This window comes from Taeniopygia guttata, chromosome 19, assembly GCF_048771995.1.
Source record: "Taeniopygia guttata chromosome 19, bTaeGut7.mat, whole genome shotgun sequence".
NCBI lineage: Eukaryota > Metazoa > Chordata > Aves > Passeriformes > Estrildidae > Taeniopygia > Taeniopygia guttata.
In genome coordinates, this window is record NC_133044.1 from 11,024,570 (window position 1) to 11,042,571 (window position 18,002).

The window sequence follows — 18,002 nt, forward strand, 5'->3', positions numbered from 1 at the left end:
CTGACACTACCACATAAAGACTGTAGCTCTCCCGTTTCTCTTGCACCAGGAAATCATGTCTTTACTCACAGACAAGAAATGCAAACCACTGGAAAAATTAAAAGGCAATTGCATCTCAAATTTTCTAAGCAGATCACTGTTCAAGCCATGTCACCTCTCAAAATGTCAGCCTTCAAAAGAGTAGGTTTTCCTGATTTGCTTCTCTCTGAATTTAACAGATATGTGGAATTGGCACTTGGGGACATGATTTAGTGGTCGCCTTGGTGCTGGGTAACAGTTAGGCTTGATGATCTTAAGGGGCTTTTCCAACCTTAATGATTTTGTGATTCTAAAACCAGCACACTGAGGTCTCTGCCAAGACCTAAGGAATGTGTGGCAAAGCAAAGCAGGTACTTCTAGGAATTCTTACCTTATGTGGGTCAAGCAAGAAGTCACTGAATTTACTGGGGAGAGAGTACTTCTTCACTAACTCATCCTCCACAACCCACGGGGCATTCTCACAGGTGCCAGCACGTAGTGCGTTGTGACGGATAAAGTACCTCAGGATCTCCTTGTTGGGAGGACGCTCTGTACGGACTAAGCTATCTGCTGGAACATTGCTGATGATCTTGGAGATAACAAACAGACACACTGTTAATGATTAACTTCTAACCACGTTATAAATACAGATCATATACATATAAGGAACCAGAGATCACTGTCCTGCTTTGTGTCCAAAAACTCTTCACTCATTCAAAGCTCTCTTGGAAAGACTCAAACAAAACAGAATTTGCAGAACTGAGACACAGAGATTGGTAGGAGAATCAGATAGCTAAAACAGTTAAAAACCATGAGTTTATGATGCAGATTTTTTGCCAAAGCTCACTGTTTTATCTCTGACCTTCCTCCAGCTTATGCTTGCTACTGACTTTAAAGCTTTTACATATTCATGTTTGACTTTTTCCTGAGACCAAAGGAGCACCTCTGCACATAGTACTCTTTGAGGTCAGCACTGCTTCACTTGTCAAATTATCGAAGAGTAGACAAAAAGCACAGAGCAGTGCTGCAGCTACCCAGCGCTTCCCAAAGCACTGCTACCTCCAACTCAGAGCAGCTTGGTCAGGACAACTGCAACAACTGCCACTCATGATTTCACTGGTTTCATGAACTGCAAGACCAGAGATGAGGCACTTAAAAGCAACCACAATAAAGCTCTGTGACTCAGTGTGTGTGGTACCAACTATTTCCATGCACAAAATCTAATTACAGATAGAAACAGACTGGTCAGCTTCAGACAACTATCCTGCTTCCAGTGCCATGACTCTGGCAGAAAGTACTACATTGTGCTGTATAATCACCAGCAGTGATTAATTAAACTTGGATATTCATGTTATAATAGAAAGGACTCAAGCAGACAACTCACCTTATCTTCATTTTTCAGTTTGACATCGTATTTGTGTGGCAGGAATTTAGGTGGGACCCACTTCCTTTCTTCCTTCTTCAATGAAGTGGGAAGCTTTCGAGGAGACCTACGTGCTCGATCATCTGATAAAAGAAGGTGAGACATGGTCTTATTATTAGAGTAAAAAAAAAAAAGGTTAAAAAATCCAGACCACCTCTGGATGGGGCATCCTACTTCTTGCTATCCGTACTGTGTTTGGTTAAACTAGAACATTATGAATATAACTCAAATGGGTTGTAGAAATAGCTGGAAGATACTGGCTGGGAATGGAGGCCCGGACCAGCTCTGAACTAAGGAGGTAACACCTATCTTCAAAGAGTACAAAGGACCATCTTCATTTAAACACATCTCTCTGCAGATAGTAGGCTGCAACCACCTACACAAAGGTAGAAAATGTCTTTAAGATTTATGAAGGGGAGATATAACCCAACCAGTAAACCTGCTAAGGGAACGCCTCCAACTGGCCTGGCTGCCTCTGCCATGCCTTCTTTGAAATAATTCCATGGCAGGAATCACTGACTTGGTTTTGTCTTAAGAAGAAAGCAATCTCCAGATGTTCTTATGATTGTGGTTACCATAGAATCATGGAACAGTGTGAGTTGGAAGAGACCTTAAACTCATCTCATTCCACTCCCCCCTTCATTAGACCAGAGACACCTTCCACTAGATCAGCATGCTCCAAGCTCTGCCCAACCTGGTCTTGGACACTTCCAGGGATTGGGCAGCCACAGCTACTCTAGGCAACCTGTGCCAGGGGCTCACCACTCTCACAGGGAAGAATTTCTTCCTAGGATTCAAAGAAAACAATACAGCAAGCATGAGGGATGAGAGTAATAATCTACTAAACATATAGAGAATCAAAGTAGATGTTAAACCTAAATAAAACTTAAGAATATAGATCTCAGAATCATATAATAGAGCACTGAAGCTCCAGCATCATTATACCTAACATGGATATAAACCCAAGTGACCTCTTCTTTTATGATTTACAACAAATGATTCACAAATCTGTTTTTATGATTCCACAAACAGGGATGGCTATATGGAATTCCATCAAACAGCACCTGGGTATCTGGGTGAGGAAGAAATTACTATCCATTCCATCCTGAATTTTAAAAAGCCAACTTCATTTGTTTTTGCATTCTACTGTAATAAAACATACTATTTATCCCTGGAAGAGTTCAAAGCCATGTGGATGGAGCTCTTAGGAAAATGGTCTACCAGAAGGTGTCCCTGTCCATAGCAGGAGGGCTGGAATGAGAGCATCTTTAAGGTCCCTTTCAACACAGCCAATTCTGTATTTCTAAAGCATCTATATTGCGTTGTCTCCTGTATTCACTTTACTTCAGATTGTCCAGAGCACTACAGTTTCCAAGTCCAGCTCAAGCTACAGAATCACCCTTCAGCAGTTCACCATCAATTTTCAGGACAACCTAGCCATTCCCTGCTCCTGCAGGTTTTCCAGAACTCATTCCCTAAGCAACTAAAAATATAAAGCCACTTCAAACACAAATGATGCAACAAAGCTGGTATAATGCTGTATTTTTAGTTTCTGAAGGAGAGCAGACTCCTAAGCAGAGAGACTGAAACTATCTTTCTCTGCTCCATTTCTCCTCTAACAAAACCAGCAAGTTTGACACAAGTATTAATAGAACTGCCAAGGTTTGCTCTGTCCCCTCTTGCGTGCACAGGCACACACATCTTACATCACAATTATACAGAGCTTGTTACTGCTTCCAGTTACTCCTCCTAGTGTAGTCACTTCAACCCACATCATGTGGCTACATGTGGCCATTATTAGAGAGAAAAAGTCCAAGTCAGTATTGCTGGAAACCCCCAGCCGCTGTGGATGCAACTCAACATTTCCTACTTCTGTAGTCTGCTGTGTAAGAAATGCTACATAATTATATTAACGCATTCTGGATGAATCTGTGTCAATGATGTTACTATAAGCCTATGTTCTGCCATAACCCAGAATATAAAAGCAATAGCAATAAAATAGCCTTTTAGTAGCAGCATATGTACAAGGAAAAGAAATAAAAGAATGTATGTTTACTGCTTAGGTTAAGACTCTGCCAGCATCTTGAGGTGGAAGATGTTGAGGTTCATCTTTCTCAGGAAGGGGAGGACAGTCCCAGCTTCCAGAGGTGACTACATATAGGCCAGAACCAACTGAGTCAGGGACTGAAACAAGAGCAGGAACCCTCATTCCTTGCAGTATCCGATCTTGGAGTGCTGCACTGGCAATGCCCACAGCTGCTGGAATACCCCACACCAATGCCCAAAGGATCACAATAAATCTTTTTTAAACATCCAGATCCAAAATTGCTGCTTTAAATTTGATCACTGAGAATTTTTGAAGTAAAAGGTACTTCCCCATGCCTCTTACGTGGCATCTAAAGAGAATCATCACTTAATAAAAAATAAATGTATAAATAAATAAAGTATCATTAGCCCCTCTCCAAGGACAACCCCTGTTTCCAATGATATGTATAAGGCCAGATTGTTTCTGAAACCTTTTTCTGCTTCCTGATTATACAGAACACTACCATGAAATCAGAACAGCTCATAACAGTAACCATCAAAAACAGCTGACAATTTTTAAGCTCAGGTCTAGACCTTGGTATGACTTCTTTTCCACTCTTGACTTCACTATTTTCTTGCTGGGCTATTTTCAAAGTTTCCTCTTCCCCACATTAGAGGGGATTACACAACTTTCCTGAATGCTGGAGTCACTATTTACAAATGCCAATAGTTTATTCATTCATGAGACTTGAAAATAAAGCTCTCCAGGTTAGAACTATGTTGTAGGGTTGGGATAGGTTTATTTGAAAACACTATTTATAATCTGTTTTAAAGAATCTGATAATTCCATTTTAAGAAGTTGCACAGGACAAACTTAATGTGTTTGTTTGGGTTTTTTGGTTTGTTTTTTTTGTGGGGTTTTGTTTGGCTTTTTTCAATACTTCCTCAAGAGTCAAGAAAAGTCTTGGACAGCACTACCTATCTCTGCACCAAGAAGAGCATATGAAAGAGGAACAAGGTTTCGAAGGATGCTTTATTTCGAACTGTTAGGAAAAAAAAAAAAAAAAGATTATATCTCAACATAGGAAAATTGGAAAGAGAATAAACCAAAAATGAAAAAACTCACATAGTTTTTATAACTGGGGACAAAGAGAATTAGAGCTTGTCTCTGACTCCAAAATAACACACTTTAGAACCAGGGAGGTTTCCACTGAGGATGAACATTGCAGCAGAATTTTATAATTCTGAACGAATCTTTGCTGTTCCCCTAATTTTTTTTTTAAATACCCTTGATACACTTTAGATGTTCACATATTTCATGCATTGCTTTTGGTATTACACCTTAGAATGCTTTAAATTTTTTTCTGCTTTAAATCAGGCAAGAACAGCTAAAAGCCAACAGCACTGATGCCCCAAAAATTTACCACTAAGGATAACTTCTGGATTTTCACCATATAACACTGTTTGGACATTAAGAGCCCAGCACCGAGATGTAAATTTGATTACTGAGCAAACTCCAACACTCACTGCCAGGTGCTACCTACTGCCATGCTGTCTCTCTACTTACTCATACTATCCCTCCTGCTGTCATCCTCCTTCAGCATAGCTTCCTTCTGGTTGTCCTGGGCTGCCTGGCTGGAGTTCTCCTTGTCACTTGACGGAGAATCACAAGCTCCATCAGATTTTTTTTCCGAGGCTTCTTCATCAACTTTCTCCAGGGGATGCATTTTCACAACTTTTACTGGCAACATTTTCTCCTTACCAACCTGCATGGAAATATTGGTGAAGATTGAACTTGAACACAACAGGTGAGCTAATGGGCTTTAACACAATGAGGAAGAGAAAAATACCAGCTAACACGACCTAAAAGCAAAACTCCCAACCCACAGTGTTTTCCAATGCTGCTTCCTCAGCCTAAGGACACAGTATGTGCACAAGGTGCAAGTGTGTTCTCAGCAACCTCAGTTTAGAGACTATTTCTTAAACATTGCTCACACACAACATTAACTCCTCCCCATTTTCAAAAAGTTGGAGTTTTCATCAATATTCCCAGTTTTGGTGGGAATTTTCAGATCTTTATGGCCTTTTTAGAGATTTTTAAGCTTTGGCTTCAGGCTCCATTTGTTTCAGACTACTGCTCCTTCTCACAATGTGTCAAGTGAAAAGATTATGACAGATGATAATTTTTAATTTCTTCTAATTAAATAATGTATTTATATATAAACAGATCATCACATACTTAAGCAGTATAACAATTTTATCTGTTTCCCATGCACACACATATCAGTCATTTTTCACTTGATATTATTCCAGGATCCTGAATGGTTTGAGTTGGAGGGCCCCTAAAAGCCATCCAGTTCCAAATCTCTGCCAAGGACAGGGACACTTTCCACTAGAAGTATGGACTACAGAACCATTTTCCATCCAAAAGCAGGTGCTGTCACTGGGATTCTACAGAGAATAAATTTTCACATCCTTCTAGTAACTTGAGTGGCTAACATATTCTTCCTATCTCTTACCTTTAGCTTATCTGGAATTAGCCCTATGCAGAAGCACAGGATATAATGGAAAACATATCCTTACCTCAAAGTCACACTCTTCACCCACTGCAAATTTGGTCATGATCTCCAACCAAGCCGCATCCACCAACTTTTCCAATGACACAGTGTTGTGGTGGACTATTTCCAGGACTAGTTTCTCATACCAGATAGGAAACTCCTCCTTTAAGCTGAGCAAGCACAGAAGTTTTTGTTATTCAAGGGAATAGAAGCCCAAATGCAAAGTACCCTCCCATTTCCCAATTCCTTGTGTTAACGGCCACAAGGACCTTCAAGGCAGATGCGCCATTAGCATGCAAACATGCAAGGGCTTCTTGTTCTCCTCCCTTCCCCAGGTGTTAACTGGCATGAAGATCCCAATTGTCCTGGTCCTTCCCAGAGGGAATACTGTAAACACTCAGGAAGAGCAGCACTAAGTGTGAACTCTTTCATGATGGTTATTACTATTTCTCTATTAGATATTAAATATAGATCAAGATGACACAATTATCCTGGGGCGTGTTACTTTAAAATGCTTGTTTCCAGTAACACCACAAGTCTGATAAAGATTTAGTATTGCCTTCTCCCCCAACAGGCTGCCAGTGCAGTAAAGACAGGGGCAGGTTTATGCAATCATATTATCTTGCCAGAGAAAAATATCTTGTGTGTTTCACACGTCATGAGCTCCAAACTTTTCCATTCAAAGAAACGAAAGAACTGTGACATTAAACTTCACTTCTTTCCCTTCTGAAAGCTGACAGGGACACTAAGGCACATGTTGCATAAAGCCTTCTGGCTAAAAAATAAAGTCCGTTTCAAGTTACCATAAGGAGGAAAAAAATACTCCATTTTTCCAAAGCACTTTCATCTTCCCAGACTCCAGTATCCGTGGCTGAGAGCCCTCAGCTATATGTGCTGCATTATAACTGCCATAAGCAAATTTATCCCTTTAGCAGCCTGTCTAAATGAACTTTTTTATCCAGCTTAGTGTCAGGTATTAAAGCAGACAAACTACCTGGGAAGCTTTTCATCCTGTTTCAAAGAGACAAGACCAAAATCTCATTTCACAGAATCTTCCTAGACCCGCCCCGCCACCCGCCCCCCATATTAGAGAGACTATAGCTAAATTAGTTATTGAGAAATTTCCCATTTCTATTTCATTGACATTTCTTAACGTTTTCAGAAGTGGTCAATCAATCCAACACAGACAACCAAAACAAAGTAGCAGCAGACCACTGAGTTTTGACTCATGATTTTAAGTTTATGGAGCCGCCTCTGCACTTTCTCTGCCCTCTCAAAAAAAGGAGACCAGGGAGCAAAGCCTGAAGGCAGTAGTGCATCACCCCTCAAAGAAATTAGGACTATTAGCAAATGGGCTTCTTATTTGTTGGCTTCAAGGTTGTGATTAACCACAAATGATGGTGAATTTCTCCTTAGGAGAAGGCTGTGAACTCTTTGCCAATGGATCAGAAACATGACGAGAGACAGCAGAAAATTCCATCTCTTAGGTGGTACCACTGACATTCTCCACAGTTTATATCCAGGGGAAAAAGAGTCGCAGAAGTCCAAGTCCATCAGTTGACAGAATAGAGAAATACATCACTTGTTTGGCATAATTCCTACAATTTGGTAATCACACAGTAAATTGTATGTGTTGGTTGAGACAAGGACTTGCACCTTTAAAGAAAATTCACTTCTATGACAAGGGCCATGCTGGATCTCATCCAAGCATTCCTGTGGGCTAGAGAGGAGGTCAGGGCCACAGCAGACACAATTTGCACAGAACAAGGATTCTTTGTTTCGAGTAGAGCAGATTCCCCAAAATGTCAATACAACTTTTTTTTTTTTTTTTTATCAGTGCAATGACTTTAATGCAGATCTGGAGAAAACAATGACAGGTGCAGACCTGGCTGATCTCAAACACTTCAGCTGACTCCTTTTATTCTATTTTGACAGTACATTGTTCAAGATTTGTTATCTTTCCCTCTAAAATGTTCCCAACACTCCAGGGGCTTTAAAATATGCCAAGTGCCATATGCTGAACTACTTTTGGTTCAAGTAATACCACGATATAGCACCAAATAAGTAAATTACCCAATTGTATTAGTGATGGTTTAAAATTTGGAATTAATATGCTTTCAACTCCAGAATCCTCAGATCTCCTTCCAGCTCCTTACTTCACCTCACAAATTAGCCACACATTCCCAAGCCCACTCTTACACCCCAACACCTGAAGATAGGCCCAAACCCCCATTTCCACCAGTACTTACAGCTCAGCAACCTCCTGCTCCTCCTCCCAAGCCTCTTTGTGTGTCAGCTGGCTGCTTCCTGTGCTCTTGCACGTCCAGATCCGCTCGCTGTATCGCTCTAAACGTGCTTCGTACTCTCTGTACGCGTGGCAGCTCAGGAAAACAGGACTTATGCAGTGGAAAACACAATCACCATAGCACAAACCAGTAAAATTTAATTAAACTCTTATGACTGGAGTGTATAAAGGCTAAGGAGAGCCTCAGTACAGTCTGACCCTGTGACTACCATAAGGATGCTGCGCTAAATTAAATGTGCTGGTGCTTTCTGAGGCCAAAATGCCTGCCCTGCTCATCCTGGCACAGAATATTCCACACCACCAATAGCTCAGCTGAACTGCACAAGGGGAACACAGATGGCTGAAGGTTTCACAGCATTGCTAACTTACTTTTCAGTTTTTCCAGTCTGATACACTGGAAAACAGCACAATCAATGTCACAGGCACATGCAGGAAGTACAGCATAGATTGCTGCTAAATTCCTGGCAATAACTGTTGTGGCACTGCTACTATCAATGCCTCATGGTGATGTTACAAAATCCAAATGCAAATTACCAGGCTACCCATCACCCCAAATCTTTTGACAAGAGGAAAAAACAACCTAAAGCATTTGAAACTGAAACCCCTAGAAAGGCCATTTTTTCCTTTGGTTTCCAACATGAGGAACTCTCACCAACTACATCACCTGCTTCATGGAATCACAGAATCCCAGAATGGTTTGGGTCAGAAGGGGCATTAAAGTTGATCTTGTTCCACACCCCTGTCATGCACAGGGACTACACTAGGTCACTTCAAGCCCTGTCCAAACTGGCCTTGAACACTTCCAGAGCTTCTCTAGACAACCTATGCCAGGAGTTCACCATCCGCACAGCAAAGAACTTCTTCCTAATATCTAATCCAAACCTACTCTCTTTTAATTTGAAACCATTCCCACTGATCCTGTCACTTCAAGCTCTTGTAAAAAGTCCCTGTCTTTCTTGTTGGCTCACTTCAGGTGCTGACACTCCTGTGTCACAACCTGCCTCAAGGTTATGTTATTCTAGGTGGAATTACATGATTAAAGGGTGCCTGGGCAAGCTACCGGGGTGCAGAGAGCAATAACTACTCTGCTGTGAGCATCTTTGGCTGCTCTCCCTGCTCCACCCGAGTGGTAATTAATATTCAGGGTAAACAGAGAGCAGCTACTTCACACTCACTATGGACAGAAGATGCACAGGCACAATTATCAGTGTGGTGCAAATCCACACCAACTGCCCTGTGATCAATGCCACATGCCTTCTAATGGGAAGAGGAGAAATTCTAAGAGAAGCAAGAAAAGCATCTTTTGCTTCTCCTGCATATGCCCTCCAGTGGCAAAGCCAGCATGAAGTATAAGGCACACTAGGTACAGCCACAGCTCACTCATTGCCACAACAGCACCGATTCTCAGAGCCTTGTGGGAACAACAGGTTGCTCTACACTCCTGCACAGGCAGAGCTGCCAGCTAAAAGCACTCGGTGTGTCTCACACCTTTTGCCCTTGAAGGACATTGTAGTGTGACCAAGGAATCTTTTTAAATCTTTTTATCTTTCTTAAATCCTAATAGAAATATTTTTAGGATTCCTATTAGGAATTACAACTCCAGCAAAGCACATTTCCTTAAATGTTTCCTCATAGCTCCAAGGTAAAGCATAACAAGGTACAGCAGCTGCATTATGGGTGTTGATGTACAGGTAACTTGCAGACACAGCAATCTTGCCCTGTGATCAATGCAAGGATATTAACCACGCACTATGCAAGGATATTAAGCAGGAACAGAGTCAACTCCAGAAAAGTCTGCCACAGTACTCCCTTTTCCTGAAGCACACTGCAAAATCCAGCAGAAACCCCATGGTCTCCCAGCTTGTCCTGCTTGTGGAACCTCCTGCTCCTCAGCAGAAGACCTGACAAGTTATCACCACACTATGATTCAAGCCATCTGGCCCATTCTTATTCTCCTCGGGTTTTAAAAGACGCTAAATTTTTCAAAGAAACGAGAGGTTCTGTGGCTTAGCAGCAGGAAGTGTGATCATTGTGGTGGAGCAGAGGCAAGGAAAAAAATCACAGCTCATCTGCAAAGCCCCACTGACTAGCCCAGGAGTGCCACTGTGATACCTGTTGTAGTGATAATGAGCTAGGAGAGAATAAAAAATATAAAAAATTAAACAAGAAACCAGGAATCTTCTTTGGATTTTCCACAACCTGGGACTGGAACAGGTTGCCCAGAGTAGCTGTGGCTGCCCCATCCCTGAGGCCAGGTTGGACAGATCTTGGAGCAACCTGGTCTAGTGAAAGGTGCCCCAGACCATGGCAGGGAGTGGAACAAGATGAGCTTTAGGATCCCTTCCAACACAAACCATTCTAAGATTCTATGATTCAATTAATCACTTTAATAATGACTAAGTTGCAACCATAATACTATTTATTCCTGTGCCTTTCCCACAAAGAACAGCATTAAAAAGCAAATCCAATCCTCACAGCAGACAGGAGCTTAAATACAGGAGCAGCAGTCATCTCCACCTTCATCCAGCAATCCCTCTGCATTTTCCCCTTAGTTTCCCTCTGTGTATCTGTGGAATAACTGAATGACACTTTTTTCCCCCTAACATTATTTCCGGTATCAGTAGGGAGATTCAGGAGACTTTTCCCTATGAATGTTCCACTCCTTGTACACACCTATGAGAACAGGCTTAACCTCACCACATCAGGACTTGCATTTCCCACAAAAGCCTGGAATTTAGAAGTGACAGATAGGGTCATTCCCTGTTCAGCTCAGATCTGCCTCTTCCATGCAATTTAATTCCACCTCCAGCTGGTCAGCTCATCTAACACTAACTCTGGACACACAGCGTACCTAGGGCTCCAGATTTGTGCCACAGTGCTGACCCTACCTTTGTGCTCTGCCAAGACGTCCAGGTCAGTCCTGCTTTGAATTCCTGGGGCCCGCACAAAGCCAAAATGCAGAAGGATATTTCTGCAAAGTTTACTATAGCTCAAACTTTCTACTACATATACACTGTTTGTCTTCTCCACTCAGACTGGAAAAAAACCCAAGAAATTTCGGATTGTTCAGCAGGTCTGATCCAGAACTGCAAGTCATCATGCCCGTGGTATGCCACTATCAACCCACCTCTTTACACGGCAGGAGCCTCCATTACCAAAAATTCCCCCCACAGAAATAAATAAAAAATCCTGGACACAAGCTACTTGTCAACATTGCCCCAAAAGCTACAAATAACATGTATATTAAATGAAGTAACTGATTATCCACTGTGTAGGTATTAATACATCACATCTGTTTTCATGTCACTGCAGATCACCTAATGCTGAAAGATGGCAAAATTAAAGTACAAACAAAATTACAGTAGAAAAAAAGGACCTTTTTAAAGAAAGATGTTTAAAAGTTAGCAAGCTAACCACTGCACAAAACAACTGCTGACAAAATCAAAAGTTTACTTCTTCCTCAATTAGTAATTTCTGGGAGAGCACTAATACCAACTCCAAAAAAGTTTGACTCTATCCGAATTGTTTGCACTTACATTAGCCAAGGAGGTAAACTTCCCAGAAATGTGGATACATTTATAAGGATGTGTGGCAAAGCTCTTCTGCAGCTGAAGAGCGTGACACAACAGTGTCTTGGTGCTACTGTCTTCCAGTCAGAGTTTGTCTGGCCAGTATCACATGTGAGGATGTGAGCAGCAGCCGTTAACCTGCCAAACTCCTCCTCTTCTCTGCACTGATACCATACAAAAGTATGAACTAAAGAAAGACAGCAGGCTTTTTATTCAGACAGGAGACAATAGAGCTTCCCAAAACTGGAAGAGGAGGGAAAACTTTGGCTGGAACAGCCCAGGGCAGCTGAGCTCTCTGAACCCAGCATATCTCCTGATCTGGCAGCAGTTTTCCCCACTATGCTGCAGCAGACCCACATGCCCACAGTGGAGCGGACTGTTCTCCAGGGTACACACTGGGTATTTGGGAGACTGCAAATGTTCAGCATCCCCTGCACTGCTGACAGCACTGTACAAGTGCAAAGCATTTTCCTGACACTTCCGGTAGCTCAGAGCACACCCCGCTGAGCTCCTGCAGGGATGAGTCTATCCCTGGCTATGATCCGTCATCCCCACACCCACACGATTAGCAAGACACGAAGCTTTGCCAGGATGCAAAGGGTTCTACACAGCAGGACTTCCCTTGCAAGGTTTTTGCAGGATTTGGCAGTCAAAGGAAACAGCATAAAGCTACAAAGGAAAAAGAGGCCAACCAAACACCTGAACTCTGCTGACCAGCTTATTCCACTCCCACTGCTGCCAAACACTTCCACAACACACATCCAAGGGGAAGATGTCTCTACTCATGCACACCAGCAGTCTCCATTTTTTGTGTGACCCAACCTGCAGCAGCTGCAAATCTTAACAATAAAAAAAAAAGCTGTAAGAAATTTTGGTGTCTTTCAAATGCTTCACTCGTAGCTGTGCAGTACAAGAACTTATATAGTCTTTAGGGGAAGAGCTGATGAATAATTTTTAAAGATAGAAAACAATTCAGGAGAATACATTCTGTCAGGTCTTGGCATAAATAACACTGGGTGAAAACTCAGGTACCTCCTGGCACACTCTCAGTAGGCCCCTCCCATCTTCCAGAGCCACTCCTCCTCAGCGCTATCTAGGATAAATGGAAGTGACCAAAAAAACCCTCTCAAGTCTTCCTTGGGCAACATCTCCCTCCAGCTCAATGGCTCATTTGCAATTTTCTGTTCCACTTTTGGCCTAGCATATATTATACACCAAAAACAAGGCAAAGCAGAAACCCAACATTGCTTGGTGTCTCTTTTTAGCCTCATGACGTCTGTCTGCCAAGATGAACTTTCTAGAACATGCTAGGCTGCCTCCCACAGCACCCCATTAAATACTTCCTCCAAGAAAAGAGCATCTCTCCAGAACCTCAATTGCTTGTCTTGGTTTCTTCTTTCCTTCTAATCCTACAGCTAAAACCCTCCCCTCTCAGGATGAGAAACTTTATTCCCCCCTTAATTTTAATACCACCCAAGTGTTTGCAGAAACACGTCCTCCACCTACTCACTAGATCCACAAGAGCCACCCAAAAAAAATGGTGCTCTCAGGAGCCTCAAACTCCCCTGTGCTGTTCCAACAAGGCAGATGGCCCTTAAAGCCATGTCTTCTTTTATAAAAGTAGTATTTAGGCTTAAACTCATCTTTGTGATCACTGATCACTCCTCACAGGGAAAGGGAAAGAATTGTCTGGTCAGGTGGATGACTGAGCTACTTTCAGTTTGCATACACCAAAAAAGCAGGTTGGTATCACACACTGCATGTTTTAATTTGAAACACAGTCAAAAAGCAAGTCTCCAACACTCCACCTAATCTTGTTTCACTGGAGTGAGCACATTAACAATGCCTACCTGCACTCAAGAGATGCATTTCCTCTTCAAAAGCCACCTAATCCTTCCTAGGGGCTTCCTCTGCCTGTTCTGTTCACTGCAGAAACAAGACATTCTTCAACACAGGGGCTATGGAAGTTCTGGAGCCCCTTTGTCTTCCAACACCTCCTTCCTATATTCACGCATTACCTCTCACTTAGAGCCCTTCCTTAGTTCTCAACTCAGATCCTGATTTCTATACCACAAACACCAAGCCAGCCTCCTGAAGCAGCAAGTCTGCACGTTACAGCGCCGAGGTCCTGCCCCTTCAGCCCTGCTGCGGCCCCGGACAGAAACTCTGCCGCCGCGCAGCTCTGTCAGTCACCAGCCTGGCCAAGGGCCATTTCCTGCGACCGAGGGCTGTCACACGCAGGGGAAAAAAAAACATTTAAAAATCGGTTTTTATGCAAAAGCAGCCCAGGAAGAGATACGCTCAGAACGAAAGCCCGGGATGTACACAGCGAGAGCTCCTGCCGCTGTTAAATTTTCTAGAAATTAGGGACTGCGGAAGTCTCCAGCACCAGTGTGTTCCTGGCCCGCGGGACCCGAATGTCCGCACCCGTTCCAGGAGTGCGTAAATTGCTCTCACAGCCCGCTTTGACGGTGCCCGTTAGCTCCGCTCCCCGCCCGCTCCAGCCCCGCAGAGTTGCTGTCCCACATCCCCCGCCCGCCTGGAACAGGCTCGGGAACGCCTCAGGGAACAACGACCCCGCCGAGTCCAGGGCAGCGCCCGCCGCACTCTCCTCACGGTCCCGCTCCCCGCCCGATCCCACCACCGCTTTGTTCAGCTCCACCGCCCCGGGACCCGCCCCAACCTCCCCCGCGCCCCGGTGTGGCGGATACTCGCGGGTGCGGAAGGCCTCCTGCGTGTGGGGGATGACGAACAGCTCGCCCGGCTCCCCCGGCGGCAATGGCTTGGCCAGCGGGAATGGCTTGCGGCCGAGTAGCGGCGCCATGGTGGTACCGGTGAGGCCCGGGCGGGACGGTTGAAAAATGGCGGGAGATTCCGCTCCCCCTCACAGCGGGCGGCGGGACCGGCCCCGCGCGCGCGCCCCGACCCTGCCGCCCCGCCCCACAGCGCCCGCCCCCTGCGCCGCGGCACCGGCAGTCTATTGGCTAGGCGCCCGCTCCGCCGGCTGCGGATTGGCCGCACAGCCGGTCGATCGTGCCGCCCCGCCCCGCCCCACCCCGCCGGCGCGGCGGGGTAAGAGGTCGAGTTATGTAAGCAGCGGCGCAGCGCGCGGCTCCATTTTGTAGGCCCCCGTTATCCGCCCTCCCCCCCCCGCCGCGCGGCGACCAATCAGAGCGCACTCCGCCCCCTCCAGCCCCGTGAGTACCAATCAGAGTGCGTTTCGGCCACCGCCCCGCCTCGCGCCCATCCGGGTACCCCCGCGGGGCCGCGCGCCGGGCTTTGTCCTCCGCGTCTGGCGCGGGGTATTGTGGGGCCGTGGGGGTTGGTGTGGCGGGCGCCGCCGCTCGCGCGGGACGCCCTGGGCTCGGCTCCCACGCTCTGTGGGGACGCGGAGCGGCGGCTCCGGCGGGACGGCCTCCGGGCCGGGTGAGGTTAAAGAAGAGGCAGGAGCTGCGGGCTGGGAGCTGTTGGGACAATGGGGAAGGAGGCCCGACCCACTCCGTGGGTGCTGCTCGCTCCTGGGAATGGAGGAAAGATAAAAATTCGGGAGTTGTGGGTTTATGGTTTTGTTTTTTCTCTATAGGAAATGTGTGGGGAGATTTCACGGCATGAACATTTACTGGGGATTGGAGGGGCAGAAGCTCGAGCACTGCTTGCGTAAAGCAGTCAAAGCAGAAGCTGTAATCTCAAAGCTGATTGGAAAGCAGATTTGTGTTTAATGTGTAAATACATTTTAGGGATTCCGGGTTTGTGCTGTTCATGGCACTGAGGACTAGGTCTGCTTTATACAGCCCTGTTGTGGCTTCTTCAGGATGAGAAGCAGCAACCCTGGAAAACTGCTTAGAATCATAGGATCCCCCAAGGGCTTGGGTTGGAAGGGACCATAAAGATCATCTTGTTCCAACCCCTGCCATGGGCAGGGATTCTTTCCCTAGACCAGGTTGCTCCAAGTCCCATTCAGCCTTGCCGTGGACACTTCCAGGGATCCAGGGGCAGCCACAGCTTCTCTGGGCAGCCTGTGCCAGGGCCTTACCATTATCACAGGGAAAATTTTTTTCCCAGTGCCCAGTCGAACCATGCACTGGGTCAGGCAGATGGACACTCAGAGTACCTCCTGCATGTAGAGGACTGTTTATGCTGGGTGATTTGGCCCACATGGATGTATGCACTGGGATCAGTTCTGCTCTGGAGCAACAGAATTAATGGTGTCATTCATTTCCCTAAAAGACAGGACAGTAACTGGACCTCGCACAGTATTCTCGAGATTGTAGATGTAATAATCATATTATTATTAGTTTACTGGATTGCTTTATAAGAATGAGGATCCCATCATTTCTGCTGGTGAAGTATTAAAATCATTTAACTTTCTTTGGGTGTACACTCATTTGACATGTTGTGTAATTCTGGGAAGAAGTTTGTGCTGTGAGTATCCCTGGAATACAGCAGTTGCATAATGAAACATAGAGCACAGTCTGCTGGGATCAGAAATCCAGTGTATTTTCCACAGCACTGTAAACAGGCAGGAAAGAAGGGTAATGCTGTAACATAAGTGTTCACTCTTACATTGTTGTTGGTACTAGTAGTAGTATTCTGCAATGAAACAGGCTCCCAGTGAAGTTACGCCCCATCCCTAGAAGTGTCCAAGGCTAGGCTGGACAGGACTTGAAGCAACTTGGCCTAGTGAAAGGTGTCCCTGTCCATTATTTGGATGGAACAAGATGATCTTCAAGGTCCCTTCCAACCTATTCCATCTCATGAGTCTATGATTCTATTTCATACCAGAACAGATAAGTAATGCCATAAATCCATCAGTGAGTTTATGAATGGTTGTTGAGGATTCCCATTACTGTAAGAGTTGCTTGAAAGCACAGTCAGCTCACAGCCAGGAAACAGGTTCTTGTGGTACTTCACATGGAGCTTGGCTTCATTCTATGTTACTTTGTCAGAAATTAGAGTATCTGAGCTGAAATTCTACATGGTGTATGTCTGCCTCTCTGGGCTGCAGGGCAAAGTGGGGAGGGGAAGGAAAACTAGAGTGTAATGAACTGAGGAAGAATGGGGAGCAGACCTGCGGAGCAGTATAATGTGGGAAGAACATGCTTAGTTGAAAGGTGGTGTTGGGGGAATATGGCCACTCTGTAGCTCTGACAGTGTGGGGACACATGTGGGTCTGACCCTGGGGGGTGGCAGCATGCAAGGAGGTGGGCAGCAGGCACAGGGAGAAGCCTCAGGGGAGACGGAGGCCGGGCAGGGAGCTGAGGGAGGCAGGACCACAGGGAGGGATGGGAGGGTGAGTTGCCTGTGCCTGCACACCCACTGTGGAGCCATGTGCCTTTTCCTCCATAGCAAGCCATTGGGATCTGAGGCATGGCAACCCTTCAGTGCTGATACAGGACTGGTAAAGGTCTGGTGTCCCCCAGTCATTTTTCAGGTTGGGAAATTGTGTGTAGTTCCTGGCACAGGTTAATCATGCACTGACCAGAGAGCTGTTCATTTACCCTGCAGCTGTTTGCTGAGGCACACAAAGGTTGGGTTTCTCTTCATGGGCGGTACCTGCCCATTGCAGCAGCTTCTTCGCCTCAGGAGCTCCAAATTACTCCAGGATGGTTTTCCAAGGCAGTTGTATACTGTCTCCCAGTGCCCAGGAGATGGCACTCCTGCATTTGGACAGTGTGTGCAGCTGTTCTCCAGACACCAGAGGTTGCCTAAAAAGGAGAATCCCATCATGGGATGCCTGTTTGCTGGGAAGGGAAGTGGCCACATTTGCAGCGTCTGGTGATCTGTCCCATTCTGGGCAATATCAAAGCTGGGGTGGTGAGCTGTGAGAACAGTCTCTGCTCAGCAGGCAGGTATTCCTGGATCCGTATTGATGCCGCAAACTCCAGGAATGGGTTGGTGTCACTGTCAAGTAGTTATCACCATAGAGGACCTGAAGATGTGAGGTCCATGCAGCTGCAGCTCCACCAGGTGTGAAGGCTTTAATCACAGCCAGATGAAAGCATCCTTGTGAGGATGGTGCCCACTGTCATGAAGCCTCATGTGGCTGCCTCTTCTCAACCACAGCTGGTGCCTTCAGCATTCCAGCAGGGAGAACATGATGGAAA

At 45.3% G+C, this 18,002-nt stretch overlaps 1 protein-coding gene across 4 annotated transcripts in view; it reads right to left on the reverse strand.

Moving 5' to 3' along the window:
- BAZ1B (bromodomain adjacent to zinc finger domain 1B) overlaps window positions 1-14,856 on the reverse strand; it is a 44,590-nt gene extending 29,734 nt beyond the window's left edge. For all 4 annotated transcript variants that reach the window (XM_072916849.1, XM_072916848.1, XM_072916852.1 and 1 more), the window contains exons 1-6: window positions 14,610-14,856; window positions 8,274-8,390; window positions 6,050-6,194; window positions 5,034-5,232; window positions 1,403-1,524; window positions 410-607 (exon numbers count right to left, since the gene is read on the reverse strand). In XM_072916849.1, coding sequence (XP_072772950.1) covers window positions 410-607; window positions 1,403-1,524; window positions 5,034-5,232; window positions 6,050-6,194; window positions 8,274-8,390; window positions 14,610-14,722 — 894 coding nt within the window. In that variant the 5' untranslated portion in view covers window positions 14,723-14,856. The remainder of the gene's footprint in view (window positions 1-409; window positions 608-1,402; window positions 1,525-5,033; window positions 5,233-6,049; window positions 6,195-8,273; window positions 8,391-14,609) is intronic.
- Window positions 14,857-18,002: the final 3,146 nt, after the last annotated feature.